The sequence below is a fragment of the Nelumbo nucifera genome, chromosome 4 (assembly GCF_055504915.1).
Source record: "Nelumbo nucifera cultivar China Antique chromosome 4, China Antique-T2T, whole genome shotgun sequence".
In the NCBI taxonomy this organism is placed as follows: Eukaryota; Viridiplantae; Streptophyta; class Magnoliopsida; order Proteales; family Nelumbonaceae; genus Nelumbo; species Nelumbo nucifera.
The window spans coordinates 67319581-67338335 of NC_142652.1; the positions used below are offsets into that span (position 1 = coordinate 67319581).

General features: G+C 39.5%; 2 protein-coding genes and 1 pseudogene across 19 annotated transcripts in view; 1 reads left to right on the top strand and 2 right to left on the bottom strand.

Annotated features, from left to right (window-relative positions):
• The window catches only part of LOC104585592 (uncharacterized), a 29098-nt gene that overhangs the window by 798 nt on the left and 9545 nt on the right, over positions 1–18755 (top strand). For 8 of the 18 annotated variants that reach the window (XR_016085899.1, XR_016085898.1, XR_016085902.1 and 5 more), the window contains 2 exons: positions 15593–15754; positions 17121–17179. The exons of 1 other annotated variant lie outside the window; for it this stretch is intronic. Coding sequence is in view for 4 of the 17 variants with exons in the window: in XM_088904385.1 (XP_088760511.1) it covers positions 17151–17179 (29 nt within the window). In the remaining 13 variants the exon portion in view is untranslated. Of the gene's footprint in view, positions 1–15592; positions 15755–17120; positions 17180–17271; positions 17956–18755 lie in introns of those variants that run through there. 9 more of the 18 variants (XR_733324.3, XM_088904383.1, XM_088904384.1 and 6 more) reach the window with 6 other exon arrangements.
• LOC104585607 (protein WEAK CHLOROPLAST MOVEMENT UNDER BLUE LIGHT-like 1) lies at positions 12143–13383 on the bottom strand (annotated as a pseudogene).
• Positions 13393–13914, bottom strand: LOC148800669 (uncharacterized). The gene has a single exon (XM_088904382.1). It carries the CDS (start codon positions 13912–13914, stop codon positions 13393–13395), a length of 522 nt encoding a protein of 173 aa, XP_088760508.1.

The following is an 18755-nucleotide window of genomic DNA, read 5'->3' on the forward strand; positions in this document are numbered from 1 at the left end:
CAAATCTCGGACCCACAGACTTAACATTTCTTTCTACGCACAGCTCTGAGAAGCTCCATGAGTTCTTTCAATTCTCCTTCATTACTTCACATCTCTGCACTGCCTACAATTTATTATTGCTTGCTATTTCTGATGATATCATATATAAATTTCTATTTGTCAAATTCTTATTCCATATTTTGGAATATTGATGTTATTGATTTAAATATTTTTTATGGAACATGATTTACTGCTTTTGCACCAAAATCTAATTCATGATTATTGATGTTATTTGTATCATAGATGAATGATTCATTAGAGTTTATTTTAAGCTGACAATAATCAAGAAAATCTAATACTAACAAAATTTTGTACCAAAATCCAATAGGAGGTTCAGGAAAAAGATAAGGAGAGTAGGAAAGTCAAGAATCAAGATATAGGTGTTAGTATCACAAAACTTTGAGAGGGAGGGGGTGGACTTGGCAACTGAGATTAGCAATGTTGTAGAGATGCAACAGAGCCATGATACTCTAGGAGGTTAATAGTAGGGGACTCTCAGTGGTGGAAATTAATAGTAGGGGCAAGGAGGTTAATGACACAAGAAGGATAATAGGGCATTTCAAAAAGCAGTAGAGGCAGAGGCCATGGCAAGAGAGGGAAGAAATGGCATCCTGTGAGGTGGGACTTTACTAGAGGTGGAGTTGTCTTTCTGGATCTTGATTTTGTCTTTTGGTCAATCTGTGAGTAGGAGAGGTCTTTTAGTGTGGTTGCTTCTTTAAAGTTTGCACCTGTGTGATTTGATGTAGTTCTATCCTGCTATTGGGGCCTGAATTGCCCAGAAAACCATCCATCAAAATTAAGATTGATGAATCTAAACGGAGAAGCAATCCTGGTCTGTACTTGTCAAAAAAAAAGCAATCCTGCTCTGTAAGGAAGCATTTGCCCATCCTCTCACAACAACATCAATACTGAAATCTCTAAGCTCCTCTCTCATATAACTTAATTGTCTACCCTGATTATAATAAGCTGAACTGGGTTTGTAGGAGAGAGGAATTTAGAGACTCTGGCACTAGTCCCCTCCCAAATTGACCAGATTGCTTCTCTCAGGAACTTTCACATGATTTAACCCCTTCTCCTCCTAGGGGAAAAGGAAAACCATGAGGCACAAAGAGGGTCAGAACCTTCTCTGAGGGAATCCTTCTCCAAATAAAGCCAAAAACATTGTTAACAGATTCCCTTGGCATATAAACATGAAATTAATAGGTGATGAATGGTCTAACCATGGACGTTGCAAAAGGGATACATGTACAAAGGACTAATGATTTTGTATTATCTTCACTTTACTCCACCTCACAAATTTTTAATTGTTTTCTGATTTTATTTATTTATTTTGATCAATAACACTTTCATTAATTCATCAGTAGAAAATTTACAAGTGGAAGACAAACACACTTATCTTCCAAGAGTCACAAAGAACTTCAAGAAAGGAAAGAAGAAAATACAAAGATACAAGGACACTAACATTACAACTTAGCCCAAAACAAGGAATCCCTTTCTGCCCCTTGTTTTGCTAAACCGTAAGCTAGGGAATTAGCTGATCTCTTAATCCAACATGTCTTAATTCCATCTCCCGCACCAGCCATTTGAATTTCCTCTTCTCATTGTTATACTTCCAAAGATCATTTTGTTCTTTGGTCAGCCACCCTATCACCACCTCTGAATTCCCTTCAATTATAAGTTTCTTGATGTTCAATTCCTTAGCTTTCCGGGCTCCTTCCATAACTGCACATATCTCAGCTCTAAGGGAGTCACCCACTCCAATTGGGCCTGAGAACATAGCAGAGATGACCCCATTTTCATCTCTAAAAACACCCCCGATCCCTGATTGTCCCGGGTTTCCCCTACTGCATCCATCAAAGTTTAATTTCAAGAATCCACTAGGTGGGGGGGTCCAAGCCACACTCATTACTGACTTGGTCTGCGTGCAACTTGCAATTTCACCCCACTTCCTCAACATGTCATCCACAGTGTAATCTGTGAATATTTCCAGAGATTTCAGCCATTGTACCGCCCTAAACTGTATGATAGCCCTCAAATCTGCTGTCCCTCTCTGAGTTTCTGAGTCCTGGAGTTCCTTTCTTCCTACAATGTCCAACATACTGCAGCCCTTAGTCCTCTCCACATTGTCCTTCCCCTTTTTAATCGCCACCTGAAGAAGGAGGGGGCGAAAAGGCCCTGCATGTCTGATGGGGGATTCCAGCTGCATCCAAATAAGGAGAAAGCCCAATCCCACAATGACCTCGCGAAGTGGCATGGCACCATTAGGTGAAAACCAGTCTCCCCATCTGCTTTACACAGAACACACCACTGAGGTGACAAGCAAGTATTGGGTCTCTTCTTTTGGAGTAGATCACCAGTGTTGATTCTTTCCAGATAGGCTTCCCAACAAAAACTACCAACCCTAGGAGGTATAGCTCTGCACCAAACCTCACCAACAGGAAAAAGGGACAGGGTAGGACTGGTGGACTGACTTAAGACTTTGAAGAACGAAGCACAAGAGAAAATGCCATTGGGGTTAGGTGTCCAAATTCTAGAATCCGCCCTAGTGGGGTCTAAGACAACGTTATCAAGAAGTGCAAGAAGGCTCGAAATACAGTCGAAGTCTGAATCCCTGAAATCCCTTCTTAGACCCAAGTTCCACCCAATCCCAGAAGTGGAAGAGGACAGGGTGGTGAAAGACGAGATCGGCTCATTTTTCAAATCAGAAAGAGCGTACAAAGACGGAAACCGATCCTTTAGAGGGGCGCTCCCCACCCAGGTTTGTTCCCAAAATTTTATGGAGTTACCGGAATTCAAGTCATACCTGATATTAGGAATGAAAACTGGAAGCAGGTCATGAATGGCTTTCCAAGGAGAGTTGCTTGTGATCCTAGCTCTGATTCCAGCGTCCCATCCGTTGTGCTCCAGCCCATGAATACTTGCCACTATTCTAGCCCATAGCTTCTCCTTCTCCATAGGGAACCTTCACAGCCACTTCCCCAGCAGAGTCATATTCCTTCTCCTAATACTCCCAAGCCCCAAACCACCACATGACTTTATGATCCCTTTTCTCTTCTCCCGGCTCCCACAGGAAATCTCTCATTAACTTCTCTAATCTGTTAGCAATCTTCACTGGGATTTTAAACACCGACATGAAGAAGATGGGTAAGTTAGCAAGCGTGGCCTTAATTAATGTAATTCTCCTGCCAAGAGAGAGGTAATTCTTTTTCCAGGATACCAATCTTTTTTCAAACCTTTCCATCACCGGGTTCCAGAAGCTCTCTCTCTTGGGATTATCACCTAATGGTAATCCTAAATAGTTCAGAGGCCACCCCGTGACTTCACACCCCAACACTTCAGCACTCTCCCTGATTTCTCCGTCCTCCAAATTCACCCCCACTACACAGCTTTTTCCAAGGTTAACCTTCAAATTGGACAGTTGCTCAAACAGTTGTATTACTGACTTTAAATTCCTGATAAACCTCACATTACCACCTTCACAAAACAGAATCGTGTCATCAGCAAACTGTAAATGTGTGAGGGGGGTTTCCATCCTCCCAACCCTCCAGCCTCTAATGAGCCCCCTAGAATCTGCTCTGTGAATCAATTTCCCCAAAACCTCCGCAATTAAAATGAACAAGAAAGAAGAAAGGAGAAAGGGGGTCTCCTTGTCTTATACCCCTACTGGCTAGAAAGAAATCTACCACTGTCCCGTTCACTAGCACTGAATAATGACAATTTCGGACACAACCCATGATCCACTTACACCATCTAGCCCCAAACCCGAATTTGGTTAAAACTTTCCTCAAAACTCCCAGTCCACCAAGTCATAAGCCTTTTCCAAGTCCAGCTTACAGACCACTCCCTTCTTCTTATCCCTCTTAAAGTTCTCCACACTCTCATTAGCAGTTAAAATTTGGTCTGTAATTTGTCTTCCACTCACAAAAGCTCCTTGATAGTGTTCAATGATATCCGGCATTACCTTCTTCAGCCTCAAAGACAACACTTTTGCAATGATCTTGTACAAGCTATTCACCAAGCTTATTGGCCTAAAATCCTTCGGGTGGGATGCACCTTTCTTTTTGGGAATTAAGGCTATAAATGTAGAGTTCATGCCCGGATTGACAATTCCTCTCCTGAAAAATTTCTCAAACACCCGCAAGAGATCATCTTTCAAAATATCCCAACAATCCTGATAAAAAGCCATTGTAAACCCATCCGGCCCTGGAGCTTTTGTTCTATCCATAGAGAACACAGCCTCCTTGATCTCTTCTATATTAAAGCTTCTTTCCATCCTTCTCCTATTCTCCACCCCTACATCTGGCCAATCCAAACCTTCTACCCACACCCTTCTACTCACAGGCCTTCTTAGAATAGATTTGAAATGCTCCACACAGGCCCTGACAATCTTCTCTTGCTGTACTAACTCAACTCCATCTACTACCAATTTGGAGATAAAGTTCTTCCTTCTCCTGCCATCTGTTGGAGAGTGGAAATACCTAGTGTTTCTATCTCTCTTTTGCAGCCATTTACACCGAGATTTTTGCCTCCAGCTAATTTCCTCCTTGTGCAGGCAATCCTCTAACTGCCTTCTCAATTCTCTCCTGAGGTCATTGTCTTCCTCTCCAAATTCTCCCCTTTCCTCTTTAAAGTCAAGGCTTTCAATCTTCTTCATCAAGTCTCCCTTTCTTTCTTTTGTCCTCCCGAACTCCATCAAGTTCCACTCCTTAATTCTTGCTTTCAAGAATTGTAGTTTCTTATGGAATTTTATCCCCTCCCACTCCACCGACGGGTTACACTCATGCCACCATTCCCTCACTTTGTTAGTAAACCCTGGATGCAGTAACCACATATTTTCAAATCTAAAGGGGGTAGGACCTCCACACCTTCTTTCCTCTTTGCATAACACTATGGGCCAGTGATCCGAGGTCACCCTTGGGAGAGCTCTAGCATCCAAGGTTCCCCAATGTTCTTCCCAATCCAAAGAGAATAGGAATCTATCCAACTTAGAGCAAATGGGTCTAGATTGGAGATTTGACCATGTAAACGCCTTATGCGCTAGGGGAATCTCTTTACGCTTAAAGGCATCCACAAAACTGTTAAACTTCCTCATGCTTTTTGTCACCCTCTGGTTAATCTTATTGGACTCTTCCAAGAACCTTATCACATTGAAGTCCCCACCCATGCACCAAGGCCCATCCCACAAACCTCTAACATCAGCCAGTTCCTCCCACAGCTCCTTTCTCTCTTTGTAATCATTCGGTCTGTAAACATTTGTGAGCACCCACATATAATCATCCTCTTGCTGCTTAAACTTCATGGAAACCGAGTACTTTCCGATCAACTCCTCCATCCCTTCAACCACATCCCTCTTCCACATTGTTACAATCCCCCCGGAAGCACCCCACGATGGAGCCACCACCCAGCTAATCCCCCTGGCTTTCCATACACTCCTTGCCCATTTGTCACTAAACTCCATTCTCTTAGACTCTTGCAACAGCACAATGTCTGGGTCATACCGTCTTATTACCTCTTTTATTGTTGCTCTCTTCTTTGCACTCCCAATTCCCCTCACATTCCAACTAAGAATCTTCATTCCGCTTCTTTTACAAACCCCTTGCCACCTACCCGCTACTTTCCCCCTTTCCTTCTATCTCCTTTTACCTCGAGCTTCTTGTCTCCTTCTACATCTCTCTTTAGTCTCTCTACTTCACTCAACCTCCTCTTCTTTGTTATGATCTGCATCTTCCTCTTTTGTAAGCTTTCTTTCAACTCGTTCAAATCCTCCAGCCTACAGCCCAACTTCCCTACAAATTCTGCTATCGTGTCTTCTCTCACCGATTCCACCATCCCTACCCTTCCTACAGAATCCCCTTCATCTCTGTCCACCTGCCTTTCCTTCCTCTCCTCTAGTCCCACCTCAGTTCTTTCCTCTCCAACCTTCCTCCCCTTACTGTTACCTCCCTCCTTCCTTGCTTTCTCCCCGTAACCCTCTCCATCTCTACCCTCATTCCTGTCCCTCCTCTCCATTAACCCCTCCTCTCTTCCTTCCTCCCCTTCCCTCCTCCATATCAGCTGCCCTTCCACATCCTTAAACACTCTTTCAATGATTTCCCACACTTGTCCACTTCTATACCTTTCTTCCCGCACCTTCCCACAATCCTTCCTTCCCCTCTCCCCCTCCTCAGAGAGCCTGCCTACTAGCTCGGCTGCATATTCATGGGCTACAGGACATGGTACAGGAATGGAATCTGGAACCAAAGACACAGGAGATACATTAGTATCACAAACCGAAATCACATGGTTACCTGGGACTGAAGGACAAGCTAGAATAGGACTGCTCCCGGCCTCCTTCTCTTGTTCCGAAGGTTGGTAACCAATTGTCTTCCTGAGTTGGTTGGGAAGTACTTTTGTCCTTTGGTCAACCTGGTGATCTTTCCACTCTACCCCTGGGTCACCCCTAGATAGCATATTCCTGCTCTGCTTCCGGTTCTCCTGGTTTTCCCCTTCTGAAAAACCTTGTGCACTCTGTGGTCTTGGGAATGAGATAATCCGATTGCAGTCTTCACCCTGGAATAATCTTGCAATATTCCACCCTTCCATATCACCTCCAGCACAGCTGCCTTCATTGTTTACACTGCCCACGCTAGAGCCATTGACAGAAAGGTCCTCCGGTTCACCATCGTCTTCACCGCACTGCACCTACCCTTCAAACTTCTCTTTCTTCTCTTCAGTTCTTCCCCTAGTGAAACTTAGCTCCGGCCTCTCTGAGAAGCCTCGCACGGGGCTAAGCTCCTTCAAGCTGCGTCGGGAGACCCACTGTAACACCCTCTTCTTTCCTGGTTTCCGACGCTGCGCGCATTCCCCCTTTTGGCTCGCGGCTGGGGACGATGATAGACCGAAACCGATGTCTATCATAGTCTAAACCCCAGTCACGTGTTTCTTTAGTGGCTCACGCGCCTTATAAACAAACTGGGTCGGGCCCGCTGGCCTATTTGGGCCTTTAAGAATACCATTAGCAGCCCAGATGGGCTTTTGCTTTGGCCCATTTGCAAGCACCCACGAGCTCACGTGACTTTTAAGAAGGTCACGCGCATCCAACCCCGACCCCGGTTTGGTTCTAACAGGTTTAAGTTCAAATCTTCCTTGGCCCAACCCCTTTTCCCTGTTCAGAACAGTCTTGGCGCTAGTTACAACCTGTGCAAAGGACCTGCCACCCTCCAGACTGCTCACTTCTTCCACACGCGAAAATCCCACCCCCTGCCTACTACCCTTTTGTTTCTCCAGCAAATGTTTTTCCAGTTTAGTGAAAGTGCTTTTCTTGTTTGAATCCTCCAACCCTTTCTTGCCACGCAGCTCTTCTTCTTCAACCTTCTCATCTCCCTCCATACGAGCCTCTTTCCAGAGCATCGATTCAGTGGATGAAGCCAGCCACACTGAGTAGCACTGCCTTTCGACTAGCACCTCTATCTTCCGAGGTATCTCCTCAGGTTTTACTCCATTCAATAAAATGGAAGCTGAACGAAGGTCTCCCCAAAAGGCCCCTCCTAGTGATCCTCCACACATCAAAGCAATGGCTTCAGCAGTTTCTTGCTTCCACAAATGAAAGGGAAGACCTAACAGACGCACCACCACTCCATCTTCAACAAAGAAATCTTTGGAGTTTGATGCCGGACACCATCTTGATACTGTGAAATTTCCAAGCTTAGCTTGGATGTTTAAAGCCCCAACTTCTACTCTGTTCTCAAGCAAATCCAGCAAAGCCTTGTTCTTCTCAAAGGATGTTAAAATGAATGTGCTCTTCAACTTTAACCTTGCTGTTAACAGATATGCAACTTTCCTCCAGTCAAGAATGGGAGCTGAAGCTTCAACTATCAATTTACTTTCTCAATCCCCTCTCTGTATGTTTACTCCCATTCTGTAATTGCCTGCCCCAGCTAACACTAAAGGAGTCTATTGCTTAGTCTTATTCACCATACTACTAGACCTGCTTATCTTCCTTTTTACTATTGCTTCTCTTTTTACACTCATGCGTTTCAGCAGTTCACATAAGGACTCTTCCTTCCTTCTGGAAAGCAAAAAATTCTGTCAAGGAGATAAAATAACCTTTAAGTTTTCTCTTACACTCTACAACAACCCTTCTTCCAGATTCTGAGAAAAGCTCTTTCCAACTATTTTGCTTGCCTTTGTTACTTGCACCTTCCACAAACTCCTTGAGCCCTTCAATTACCCCCAGTCCTTCTAACAGCACCATCCCTCTCTTTGCTTCCCTGATCTTCAAACTCAGCTGACCATTTAATCTCTGCTCCTCAAATAGGAGTTCCTTAGATTCAATCTTCAAAACTTTTTTCCAACGGCCTACCTCCACAAATTCTCCCATCTCAGTTCCTCCCCCTCTCCCCCTCTCACCCTCTCAGCAACCTTCTCTTACACTCTACAACAACCCTCCTTTTTTGGATTGTTGATTTTTCGACTAAAGATTCAGACTTTGTTTACTTACTCTTCACCCTCTCACCCTCTCACCCTTTCACCCTCTCAGCAACCCTCTCTTTGCTTCTTTTCTGATTTTATTTTCCAAAACCCCACCTATGACACAGTGCCACCCCCTTGTATTGTGTCAGATTCTCCCAACTGTACAAATAGATAAAAATTTGTGAGGTGGGGGAATTTGAAAATTCGCCTATTACTACTATTCATTTTCTTTCGAATATGTATTCTTTATGCTATAACTAAAACTAAAATAGGACTGATAAACTAGATAAAAACTAAACCTCATACAAGAAAACAGACATTAATTGTATTTCACAAAATGATCTCCATTGCTAATTTTCCTTTTGGAAGGCACATTACTAAAGCAAGCTGATCTCAATGATCGAGAAGCTTGATGTATCTTTTTCTTCTAGAATGAGTATTTATAAGATAGGTTTTGATATAAATTAAATTTTCACTTGTCCTTTCCCTATTGATTATTGAAGCCTGATTAACTGGTTTTCCTTTCCTTAAGTGATTTTTATGCAAATGGCCAAATGGGAGAGAGAGAGAGAGAGAGAGAGAGATCATGTTGCACAGCTGGGTGAGGGTGCATTTCTAAGGCATCAATTGGGTAGGGATAGGATTAATGCTCAGGTTGGATTATGGAGGTTTCGTTGCCTAGGATTGGCCTGGGTTTGCCATTAAACCAGCCCAAGTACAAATCCCCATTCTTCTGTATCAGCCACAAATAAGTCAAAGGTGCTAAGCCATCCAATCCTGATTCTAAAATCCTAATTGAGCCTTCAAATACTACCATTTTCACCTATATCAGTCTCAATCTCCAAACAAGATTGAAAGCATGCAAAGAAAAATTCACACACCTAATAATACAACATTAATGATGCATGGAAACAGTGGAAAATTGAGGGAGGGGATGAAAAGAAAACCCAAAATTCCAAATTACCAAATTACTCCCTCCATGCAAAGAAAAATTACTACACCTACAAATTGCTTGAGAAACGCCTCCATGTTTGTTTCCATGTAAAAGGGCCATGAAACAAAGACTTTATAGACTAAAAAATTTATTTTCTCTTTTATAGTGAAACTGTTGTGGCCTTAGTGTATGTATGTTGCTCTTTTCCATTTTTTTTTTTGTTTTATTGTCTTCATCACAGAGATTGGGAAGGCATAGAGAGCATAAGTATATCAAGTGATTCCCCTAATTCCCCAAAATAATTCCACCCTGTCCACCCCCTGCTTTGCCAATGAATGAAGGAATGGCTATGAACCCAACTAAACTAATTATACATTAATTTTTTTTAATCTCCTTAATAACATTACTAAATAGCCACAGAACCCTGTCCCCCATTTTGCAGCCAGCCCACAACCACTTTGGAATTTAGATGTGTGGAATTTAGATCCTTTAATGGGTTCAGCCCTTTCTGACTGACCAGGGTTACTCCTGTTTCATCCATCAAAGCTCAGATTTATAAATTACGTTGTAAAGTCCAGCTAGCCTTGACTGCAACCTTATATGTGGAGGATGAAGCCCCCATTTCCAGCCTTAATTGATTCCATCAATGGTAAAGTCTTATAATGCTAGTCCCATCACTAGCATTACAAAGAAGGCAAGCAACACACACACACACACATAAGAAAATAGTCTATAGGAGGAAGGCACCAAATGCTAAAGTCAGGCTTAGAAAAGTCAGGTTTGACTTCCTCAAGCAACTTAGTCAAAGCAAGAATCTCAAGAATTTTTGCAAAGATAAGGAGATTGGTCTTTCAAAGGAACATTACCCCACCAGAGATATTCCCAAAACAAAAAGTTGTTCCCAGCATAAAAATCATACGTTATCGATATGAATCATAAGAAACAAGAAAGGAAACCTGAAATTGCTTCAGATAGGAAGCTAATGTTGCTTTTACATTTACCCCAACATCCCAGCCACTAGCATGCAAAACACGAATACTCCATACCCACCCCATGCCACTTGTCTTAGTCCAATGGAAGCCTCCAAATCCACTTTCCTAATAAGGCCATGTATTTTGATCTCAAGTTGCCTACTCCCATCCCTCCTAGTTTCTTGCTTCTACGCACTATCCTCCAACTAAGTGGTCCTTCTTCCCTAAAGCTTGATTTTCTGGTGTATGGGTTTACTATGCAGTGCAACCTCATAGTCATAGGTCTATCTTGGTTTTGTGTGGTCTTCATATCATCGCATGTCTTGTTTCCCCACTGCATTTCTATCCTCTTTCGTTGTAACTACTGACTGCAGCCCAGGGTCTGGGGAAGGGGACCAGGACAAGAAAAATGCTAGAGTTCTTGAAATCTATTAGTCTCTCCTATAATTGCCTCTTGTAGTAGAGAAAACCTAGATGTTATTAGGAAAGAACCATGGAAGAAGATTTGAATTATGATGAATATGTGGATATGTATAGATCTATTAATGTAGTACTTAAACAAATTTTCTCTTAACTATTAACGTTTTATTCATATTTGGATGCATTTAGGTAGGCTTTTTTAATATAAGCTTTTCCCTTCTACCACTTCAGAGATTTTTTAATTATTAAAAGACAAAGCAATAAGCTTTTCAGTTCTGCCACTTCAGAGACATTTTAATGCCAAAAAAATAGACTTCGTCCTCACATTGAGATACAACATAAAGCCAATGTGAATGTAAATTTCACATTGGACAGCTTATCTAAAATGCATAATGTACTTAAAACATATTAAAACTTAAAATGGGCAAATAGATTTTGGGCAGCCTAGCCCCGAACCTAGAAACCTCCCAAACTTAGGTGAAGGCAGCAGGATTCAGTCCCAGATCCTTTTTGCCTTGGTATTGGTTGGTGCAGCTGCTTCCCTGTTTGTGGACCTAGTTCTTAAGTGAACCGTGTGTCTACACTTTTAATTTCTAGCAGTCTTAGCTAAGTTTGTCACTTTTTGCCTTGTTTATCTTTGGTGGAATAATGATTGCTTCCTACCAAATTTCTTTGCCACCTGTGAAAGGGTAATTGATGATAAGTTCAAGTATCAGCACAAAGGCAACAAAGATGGAAGTTTTCAGACTCTAATATGGTGCTAATCTATTTGAGACTCTAGTATGTTTTTCCCAATTCCCACCTTGTGGCAAGCCCTTTGCTTGTTGATAATTGAGTAATCAGTATTAGGGGACAGACCACTTTTGTTGGTTCATATGATATGACATCTTTGGGAGGTGGGAAGTTCAATGTCAATCTAAGGAATGTAGTAACCTTTTCTCTGGGGTGTGCATAAATCTAGATGCTTGGATCAGCCAGTTATGTAGATAGGTCTGGCTCACAGAGATGAAGTCATAAAACAAAAGAGAATGTTCTGCTGATTGTAGTATAGATGAAGATAGTTCGCTATTTAAATACAACTCTCTATAATCTATATGGAGTCAGCCATTTCTTTGTGCTTCTGGAGCTCTTTCACCAGTCTTTTTAGTCCAGCTCTATATGTATTTGCATTTTGTTCTTTACCTGACCCCACTTATTTCTTTGCCATGTGGAGGAATCCTATAGCTGATCCAGACTAACTCATCATATGGGACTCCACTAATTTCACCGTGCGTGGAATTTCAGGGTCATATCATCTCTATACTCAACTGTAATGGTCTTTACCCAATCACTGATAAGTAATATCCATGTATCTATTTTTACGTAAGTTATAGATGTCAAGAGGGACTAGGGCTACTTCTGACCTAGTTCTGTTCAGCTCAGCTTCAAGAGATGCAACTGTCATAGATGCCATTCCTTCTTGCTACCGAATAGAGGCAAGTGCTGATTTTTTTTGTTCAAGCTCCAACTTAACTGACATGCCAGCAACCTTCAAACAATTTACTTTTGTTGTCTCTTTCTCGATACTAAGCCTCACATCTTCAAGTTCCTTCTTGGTTGAAGCAATTGCCAATTGTTAATGGGTTTTCCTATTTGGATCTTCTTGCTCTTTTTTTGGCTTCATCTCTTCCTCAATGTCTTCCTTGTTACACTTAGATTCCATGTAAGCTGCTAATTCAGCTTTTAAATTCAGCAGCAAGGTTGATGCTATATCTAGTTTTGGTTTGAAATTATTTGTAGACAGAAGTTGCTGATTTAGAGTCTGTAGCTCATCTTCTGCCTGCTTCAATTCCTTCTCCCAAGTAAGAGCATCTTGCTCTCTGGCCAAAGCTGCTCCAATTCTGTGCTCCTCTACTTCTAAATGTGCAGCATGGGCATATTCCAAAGATTCCTTTGTTGCAATTAGTTCTAGAGTCAGATCCTCCATTGTCTTCTCAACTTCCTTGGATGCAGAAACAGCTTCCTCTGCTTTCTTTACAACTATATCTTTTTCAGTAACTAATGACACAAACTCCCTCTTTAGTGCTTCCAATTCATATTTCACAGGTTTTAGCTCATTTATTGCATCTACATACCTGGCTTTTCCCACCTCAAGCTACGCCTTTGATACAACACTTGCCTCATTTGCAATCCCTTGTTCCATCTCTACCACCCTGAGCCTGAGCTTGGCAAGCTCAGAGTCCTGTTTTGCCTGCTCTTCTTCAGATTGTGCTCTCTGCAGGTTCAGATTCAATTCCTCTATGAGTCTCTTGGTACTGTCCAACTCCTTCAATACATGAGTTTTCACATCTTCAGCAGCATCTGCCTGTTTCTTATACTCAGGAATCTCTTCTTTTGCCTTCTCGAGTTCTTTTTCTACAAGCCTGCGCCTCTATGATCCCAAAAAAGTAACTTAAATTTCTTTATATTCAAAACTGGGAAATGTTAAGGAAGCACAAAGGATATCAAATTCCTTGTTCTCTTTCAAATAAGAAGTGAAACACTTCAAAGAAAATGTGATAATAAGTTAGCAGCAACAAAAACAAACATAGAGAAACCTCATACCTCCAAAGTCTGTATTCTATGGGTGTTCCAATCAATAATTCCTCCAAATTTAGAAACAACTTCTTTAACAGACTCAAATGGTACAAGATCAACAAGGCCTCTATGTACATCAACTTGTTTTACATGTTGAGAGACATCAGTGGACTCTGGTGTTTTATGGGCAACACTTATATCCTCTATTTGGGGTAGAACAGGCTCTTCTAGTTGCTGAACATGATCATCATTTTTAGAGCTCCTTATTTCAATGGAGCCATTAGATGGTGATGGTACAACATTAACTCGAACAACATCAATGCTATCAGAGGAAACATTATCAGGATGCTTTGTTGTATCAGTTGCATGTGCTTCTAAGACATCAGATGAATGAGGTAATAGATTAACTTCTGAGGACCCTGGTAGCATTTCTTCACCTTTAGGCTGTAGACTTTCTAGGTTCTCTATTGTATGAAGTCCATCCTGGTCTGGTGCTGGGCCATCAGAAGCATCTTGTACAACTACAACTTTAGGATCTTCCATAATAGCATTTTTTTGGTCAATTGCTACTTTTTCATTCGCAGTTGTTGTAGTTGCCAGTTAATCAACAGGACCATTTTCTTGGCTAGATGATGAAGCAGGTAAAGAGGATTCAGGACAAGACTTTTTATCAGCATTTTCTGTTTCCTCCATTCCAAGCAAGTTCTCAGAGTCTCAAGTGGATACCTAGAATTCAAATAGTAATTATAGGGCATTGCCTTAGTTTCTTGAAAGAAACTAACAAGGAAAGGTAATTAAACACTTCTAGTTGATTTCTTTAAAGAATTTCACAATTATAAAATCAGAAAATCAGAAAATCAGAAAATCATCATCATCATCCATGCCTTATCCTAACTATGTGGAGTCGACTAAGCTGGCTTTAAACAAGGTGAAAAAAGGAATGCACATGGTAGTAACTAGTAAGGAATGAATCCCTTTCAAAGCAAGCTTGAAAGGGAATGGCTCAATTGTCATTTGTTTCCATTAATTGGGATTATGGCTAAGTTGGATTGAGTATTTAATTTAATTCCATTTGTTAGTTTTTACTCAATTAATGTCTGAACAATTCCAATCAACTTAAATATCTATTTCTAAATAATTCTTCATATTACTATTTTTTTTAAGATTATATAGATTGAATTCCAAATTTTGTTCATTTAGTTGATCCATTGGTTTGACCAACAACCCAATAAACCTCTAACATGCCATATTACAAAAAAACAATTGACTTGGAAAACATCCATTGGCCCAGACTGAACCATTGACTTGTCTGAATCATTCATTAACCAAATTTCAAATATTGCTTTTTTCTTTGAATCTTTTTATTATCCTGATATCAATGTTCAATTGGATGGTTGAACTAGTGACCCATCCACCCAGTTCTTTTATCCGAACTGAATTTCACATCCATATTTTATGTCAGCCACTTGAATTCTTCTTCTCATTATTAAAAACCTGAAATCCTTTTTATTCCTTTTGCAACCACTCCACTACCAACTTTGAAGAAAAATCCTTCTTCTTCCTTATGCTTGACCCATTCCCCACCTTCCAAGATAAGAATGGTTGCAGAGTAGAATTTCATTATGCCTTTCCACACACTCACCCCATAAGAAGAGCTCACTTATTTACTTACATACACTCAAGTCGCAAGATCTTTAAATAAAATTATACATAAATAAATTCATACATACTTATTTACTAACAAATACATACATACATTGAGGAAAAATTTTTGCTTAATTTAGTCAATCAGGAAGCTCCCTTACATGATTTAGCCTAGAGGAATGATTTCTTGTACAAACCATTCACTGGATTGGTGATCCCATGGATCAGCTACCTACCAATCCCATTATCCTTATCATCCAGCTCCAAACCTTGTATTGACATTTCCCCAAGTAATATTGATAAATCTTATATTACTATTTTTAAAAGCTGCCTAGATATAAGGATTTATTTTAGAGACATGGTTAGAGTTTATGGCCCCATCAACATTGCCATGCATAAGATTACTGGGTTGTTTAGAATTCCTGTCTAAATGACTTGACCAACAAAGCTTTTCCTACATGGGTGTGTGTAGAGAGAGAGAGAGAGAAAAAGATTTTTGGTCTATGGCTCTACTACAATAATTTTTTCTTACATTACAATCATTTTTCACACTAAAAATTTGTTTCAAATTTTATAGGTCCAGGATTGGAACATTTTCATTGAACCATTGATTGACAATTTTCAAAGAACCAGCAAATGCAATTGTTATTCAGTTTTTGAGTTGCATAAGTGAGGATTTAGCAGATGCTGCTGATGTAATTCTCCACCATGTTCTATTACATATGCAAGTATAGGGAGAGTAAGTAGATATTGTGTTATGTGATTTTTCTTGTCTATCTAATTATACTTATGTATGTCTTTTAAGTTCCGTTGTGCAAATTTGTGTTCTCTTGTAAGCATTTGCCTTTTAACTTTCCACTCTCACAAGTTTAGATTGGTTACCATTACCAATGACCTATTTCATTTGCATTTCTTTGTTTACTTGCTTGGTGAGTAACACAAGTTAATTGAAGGAAATTAGTGCTAGAGAGGATCAAAACCTGCTGGTTAAGAACTAGTGTTCCTTTGTAAACCTATGCACTATAATTCCTCAATCTTTCAATTCTAAGTTGGTTACCAATGATCTATTTCATTTTCATTGTTTTTCCTATTTATTTATTTATTTGCTTGGTAAGTAACAAACATTTAATCTCAAATTGGGAAAGTGCAAATACAAATATGTATAATGCAAACTCTTGTATATGACATTTCTAAACGTAGTATTTGCATTGTACATATTTGTATTTGTACTCATCCCAAACTGAGTCTTAATTGAGAAAGGAAATAAGAAAGAAACAAATGTAATTTTTGTTTTAGTAGAATAAATAATCATATACATAAAGATTTCAGTACTAAATGAGACTAAAATTGATGAACTGAATGACTTATTGCTTTGTCTTTTTAATAAAATATTCAAAAGTGTAGTGATCTGTGCCCAATTTCAATTCCAGCAATTAAGGACCCCATAACCTCTGAAAAACTTATTCACCAAAAGAAACATCAATAAACTTTTCAACAGAGATGCTTTCTCTTGAATGATATCTCAACAGAAAGCCTTGACAATGATATCTCATCCTTCTCAATCTCCTCAAAATAATCAAATCAAGCCTTCAATGGTTATAGCCTATGAAACCAAGGAAGAATGGGATAAGGAGTGGTCTTTAGAAATCAATATGGTGAAATATTGTTGATATACTTTGATCCTAACCATATTGACAATAGGAACTCAATTTCAATAGAGATGCTTTCTGTACTCCAAGAGTAAAGATTGGCACTATTTGTAGACCATGAGAGACTAGAGATTGAAGAAGACTCCTAAGTGATAATTGGATTGTTGAGGGATGAAACTGCTAGTTTAGACGTACTTTCACCTATCAGATTCAACATGAACACTTCATTTAGATGAATGTAAAAATCTGCAAACTCCCTAAAAGGTATACCTACTTTTCAAGGACCATCCAGTTAAGTTTCATGGATGCTCCCTTGTAAATCAAGCATGCCAGGTGCAAAGATGCTTTGGTGCTCATGAAGTTATGATGCTCTATGTGTAGTTAGGGTCCTAGGCTTTTTCATATTTGAAAACTGAGAATGATTTTCTCTCTACCTCCATTTACTTTTGATTGTAGGTCTTATTGGGAGTAGTTGGCGAACATAGTATGGACAAGAGTTGGATTTATCGATCAAGGTATCTGTGTAAATAGATTTTGTAGCCAATTATTATCTCTAATATGGCCTACTTGGAAATATTTAATTGTCTTGATTTATTTGATTATATAGGACAAGTATGGCCTACTTGGAAGGATTAGTGCAATTCCTTGATTTTGCATTTGCCAATGCAAATCATGAGGGGGAAATTTTGTGTCCATGTGTTAACTACAATAATATCATGTTGAGAACCCGAGAAGAAGTTTATGATCATATTGTATGTGATTGATTTAAAAAGGATTATTCCAATTGGGTGTTCCATGGTGAATCTACAACTTCTATGCCTATTAGTGAAAATGTTACAAATGATGAATCAGATCAACATGCTATGCTACATGATGCATTTGGTTATTCAAGTTCAGATGATGAGTTGAATGATGTGGCACAAGCATCTAGACAAGGGCCTAATGTTGAGGCTCAAAAATTTTTTAAATTGGCAGAAGGTGTTGACAAAGAATTATATCTTTGGTGTAACAAGTTCACCATGCTCTCATTTACTATATTACTGATATTATTGAAGGAGGCATTTCTTGTGGGTGAAACACTGCCAAAGTCATTTTATGAAACCAAAAAGATCATCAAGGAATTAGGTCTCCATTACGAAAACATCGATGTTTGTCCTAATGATTGCATATTGTACTAAGAAGAGATAGCTGTGTATGAGTTATGTATTATGTGTGGTACTTCTAGGTGGAACACAACATCATCTACAAAAGGGAAAAAGTCCCAGCTAAGATATTGTGTTATTTTTCCTTGATACCAAGGCTTTAAAGGTTATTCATTTCAACAAAAACGGCTTTTTTTATGAGTTAGCATGTTAAAGAACACCCGAAAGATGGAAAGTTGAGGCATCCCGTAGATTCACTAGCCTGGAAAACGTTTGATAGTCGTAATGTTAGACTTGGATTAGCAGCAAATTGTTTCAACCAATTCAAAAAAATGAATCTTACATACAACACATGGCCTGTTATTATGGCATACAATTTACCACCATGGATGTATATGAAGCAGCCTTATTTCATGTTGTCATTGTTTATTCCTTGCCTTTCTACACCTATCAACAACATTGATGTCTATTTACAACCTCCAACAAAGGATTTGAAGAAATTATGGAAAATGATGTATACACTTACGATGCTTCAAGAAAATATATATTTCAAATGTATGCAGCTTTATTATGAACTATTAGTGACTTTCCTGTATATGTTGATTTGTTTGGATGGAACATTAAAGGTTACTTAGCTTGTCCTTGTTGTAATAAGGAGACTTGGTCTAAATACTTGAATCTTGGTAAAAAATCTATTGCATGGGCCATTGTCAATTTTTGAGGCATGATCATAAATTCAGAAGTGTTAGAAGATCGTTTGATGGTGAACAAAAACATAGAATTGCAAGAGATTAATGTCACATTTGGGAAAAATAGTTTTAACAAAACTCTTCCATTTAATTGAAAAAAAAAAGTTTTTGTTTTTGTAGCTAAATTGGAAGGACAATTTATTGCACAATAATTTTGATGTCATGCACATTGAAAAAAACATATGCAATAATGTAATTGA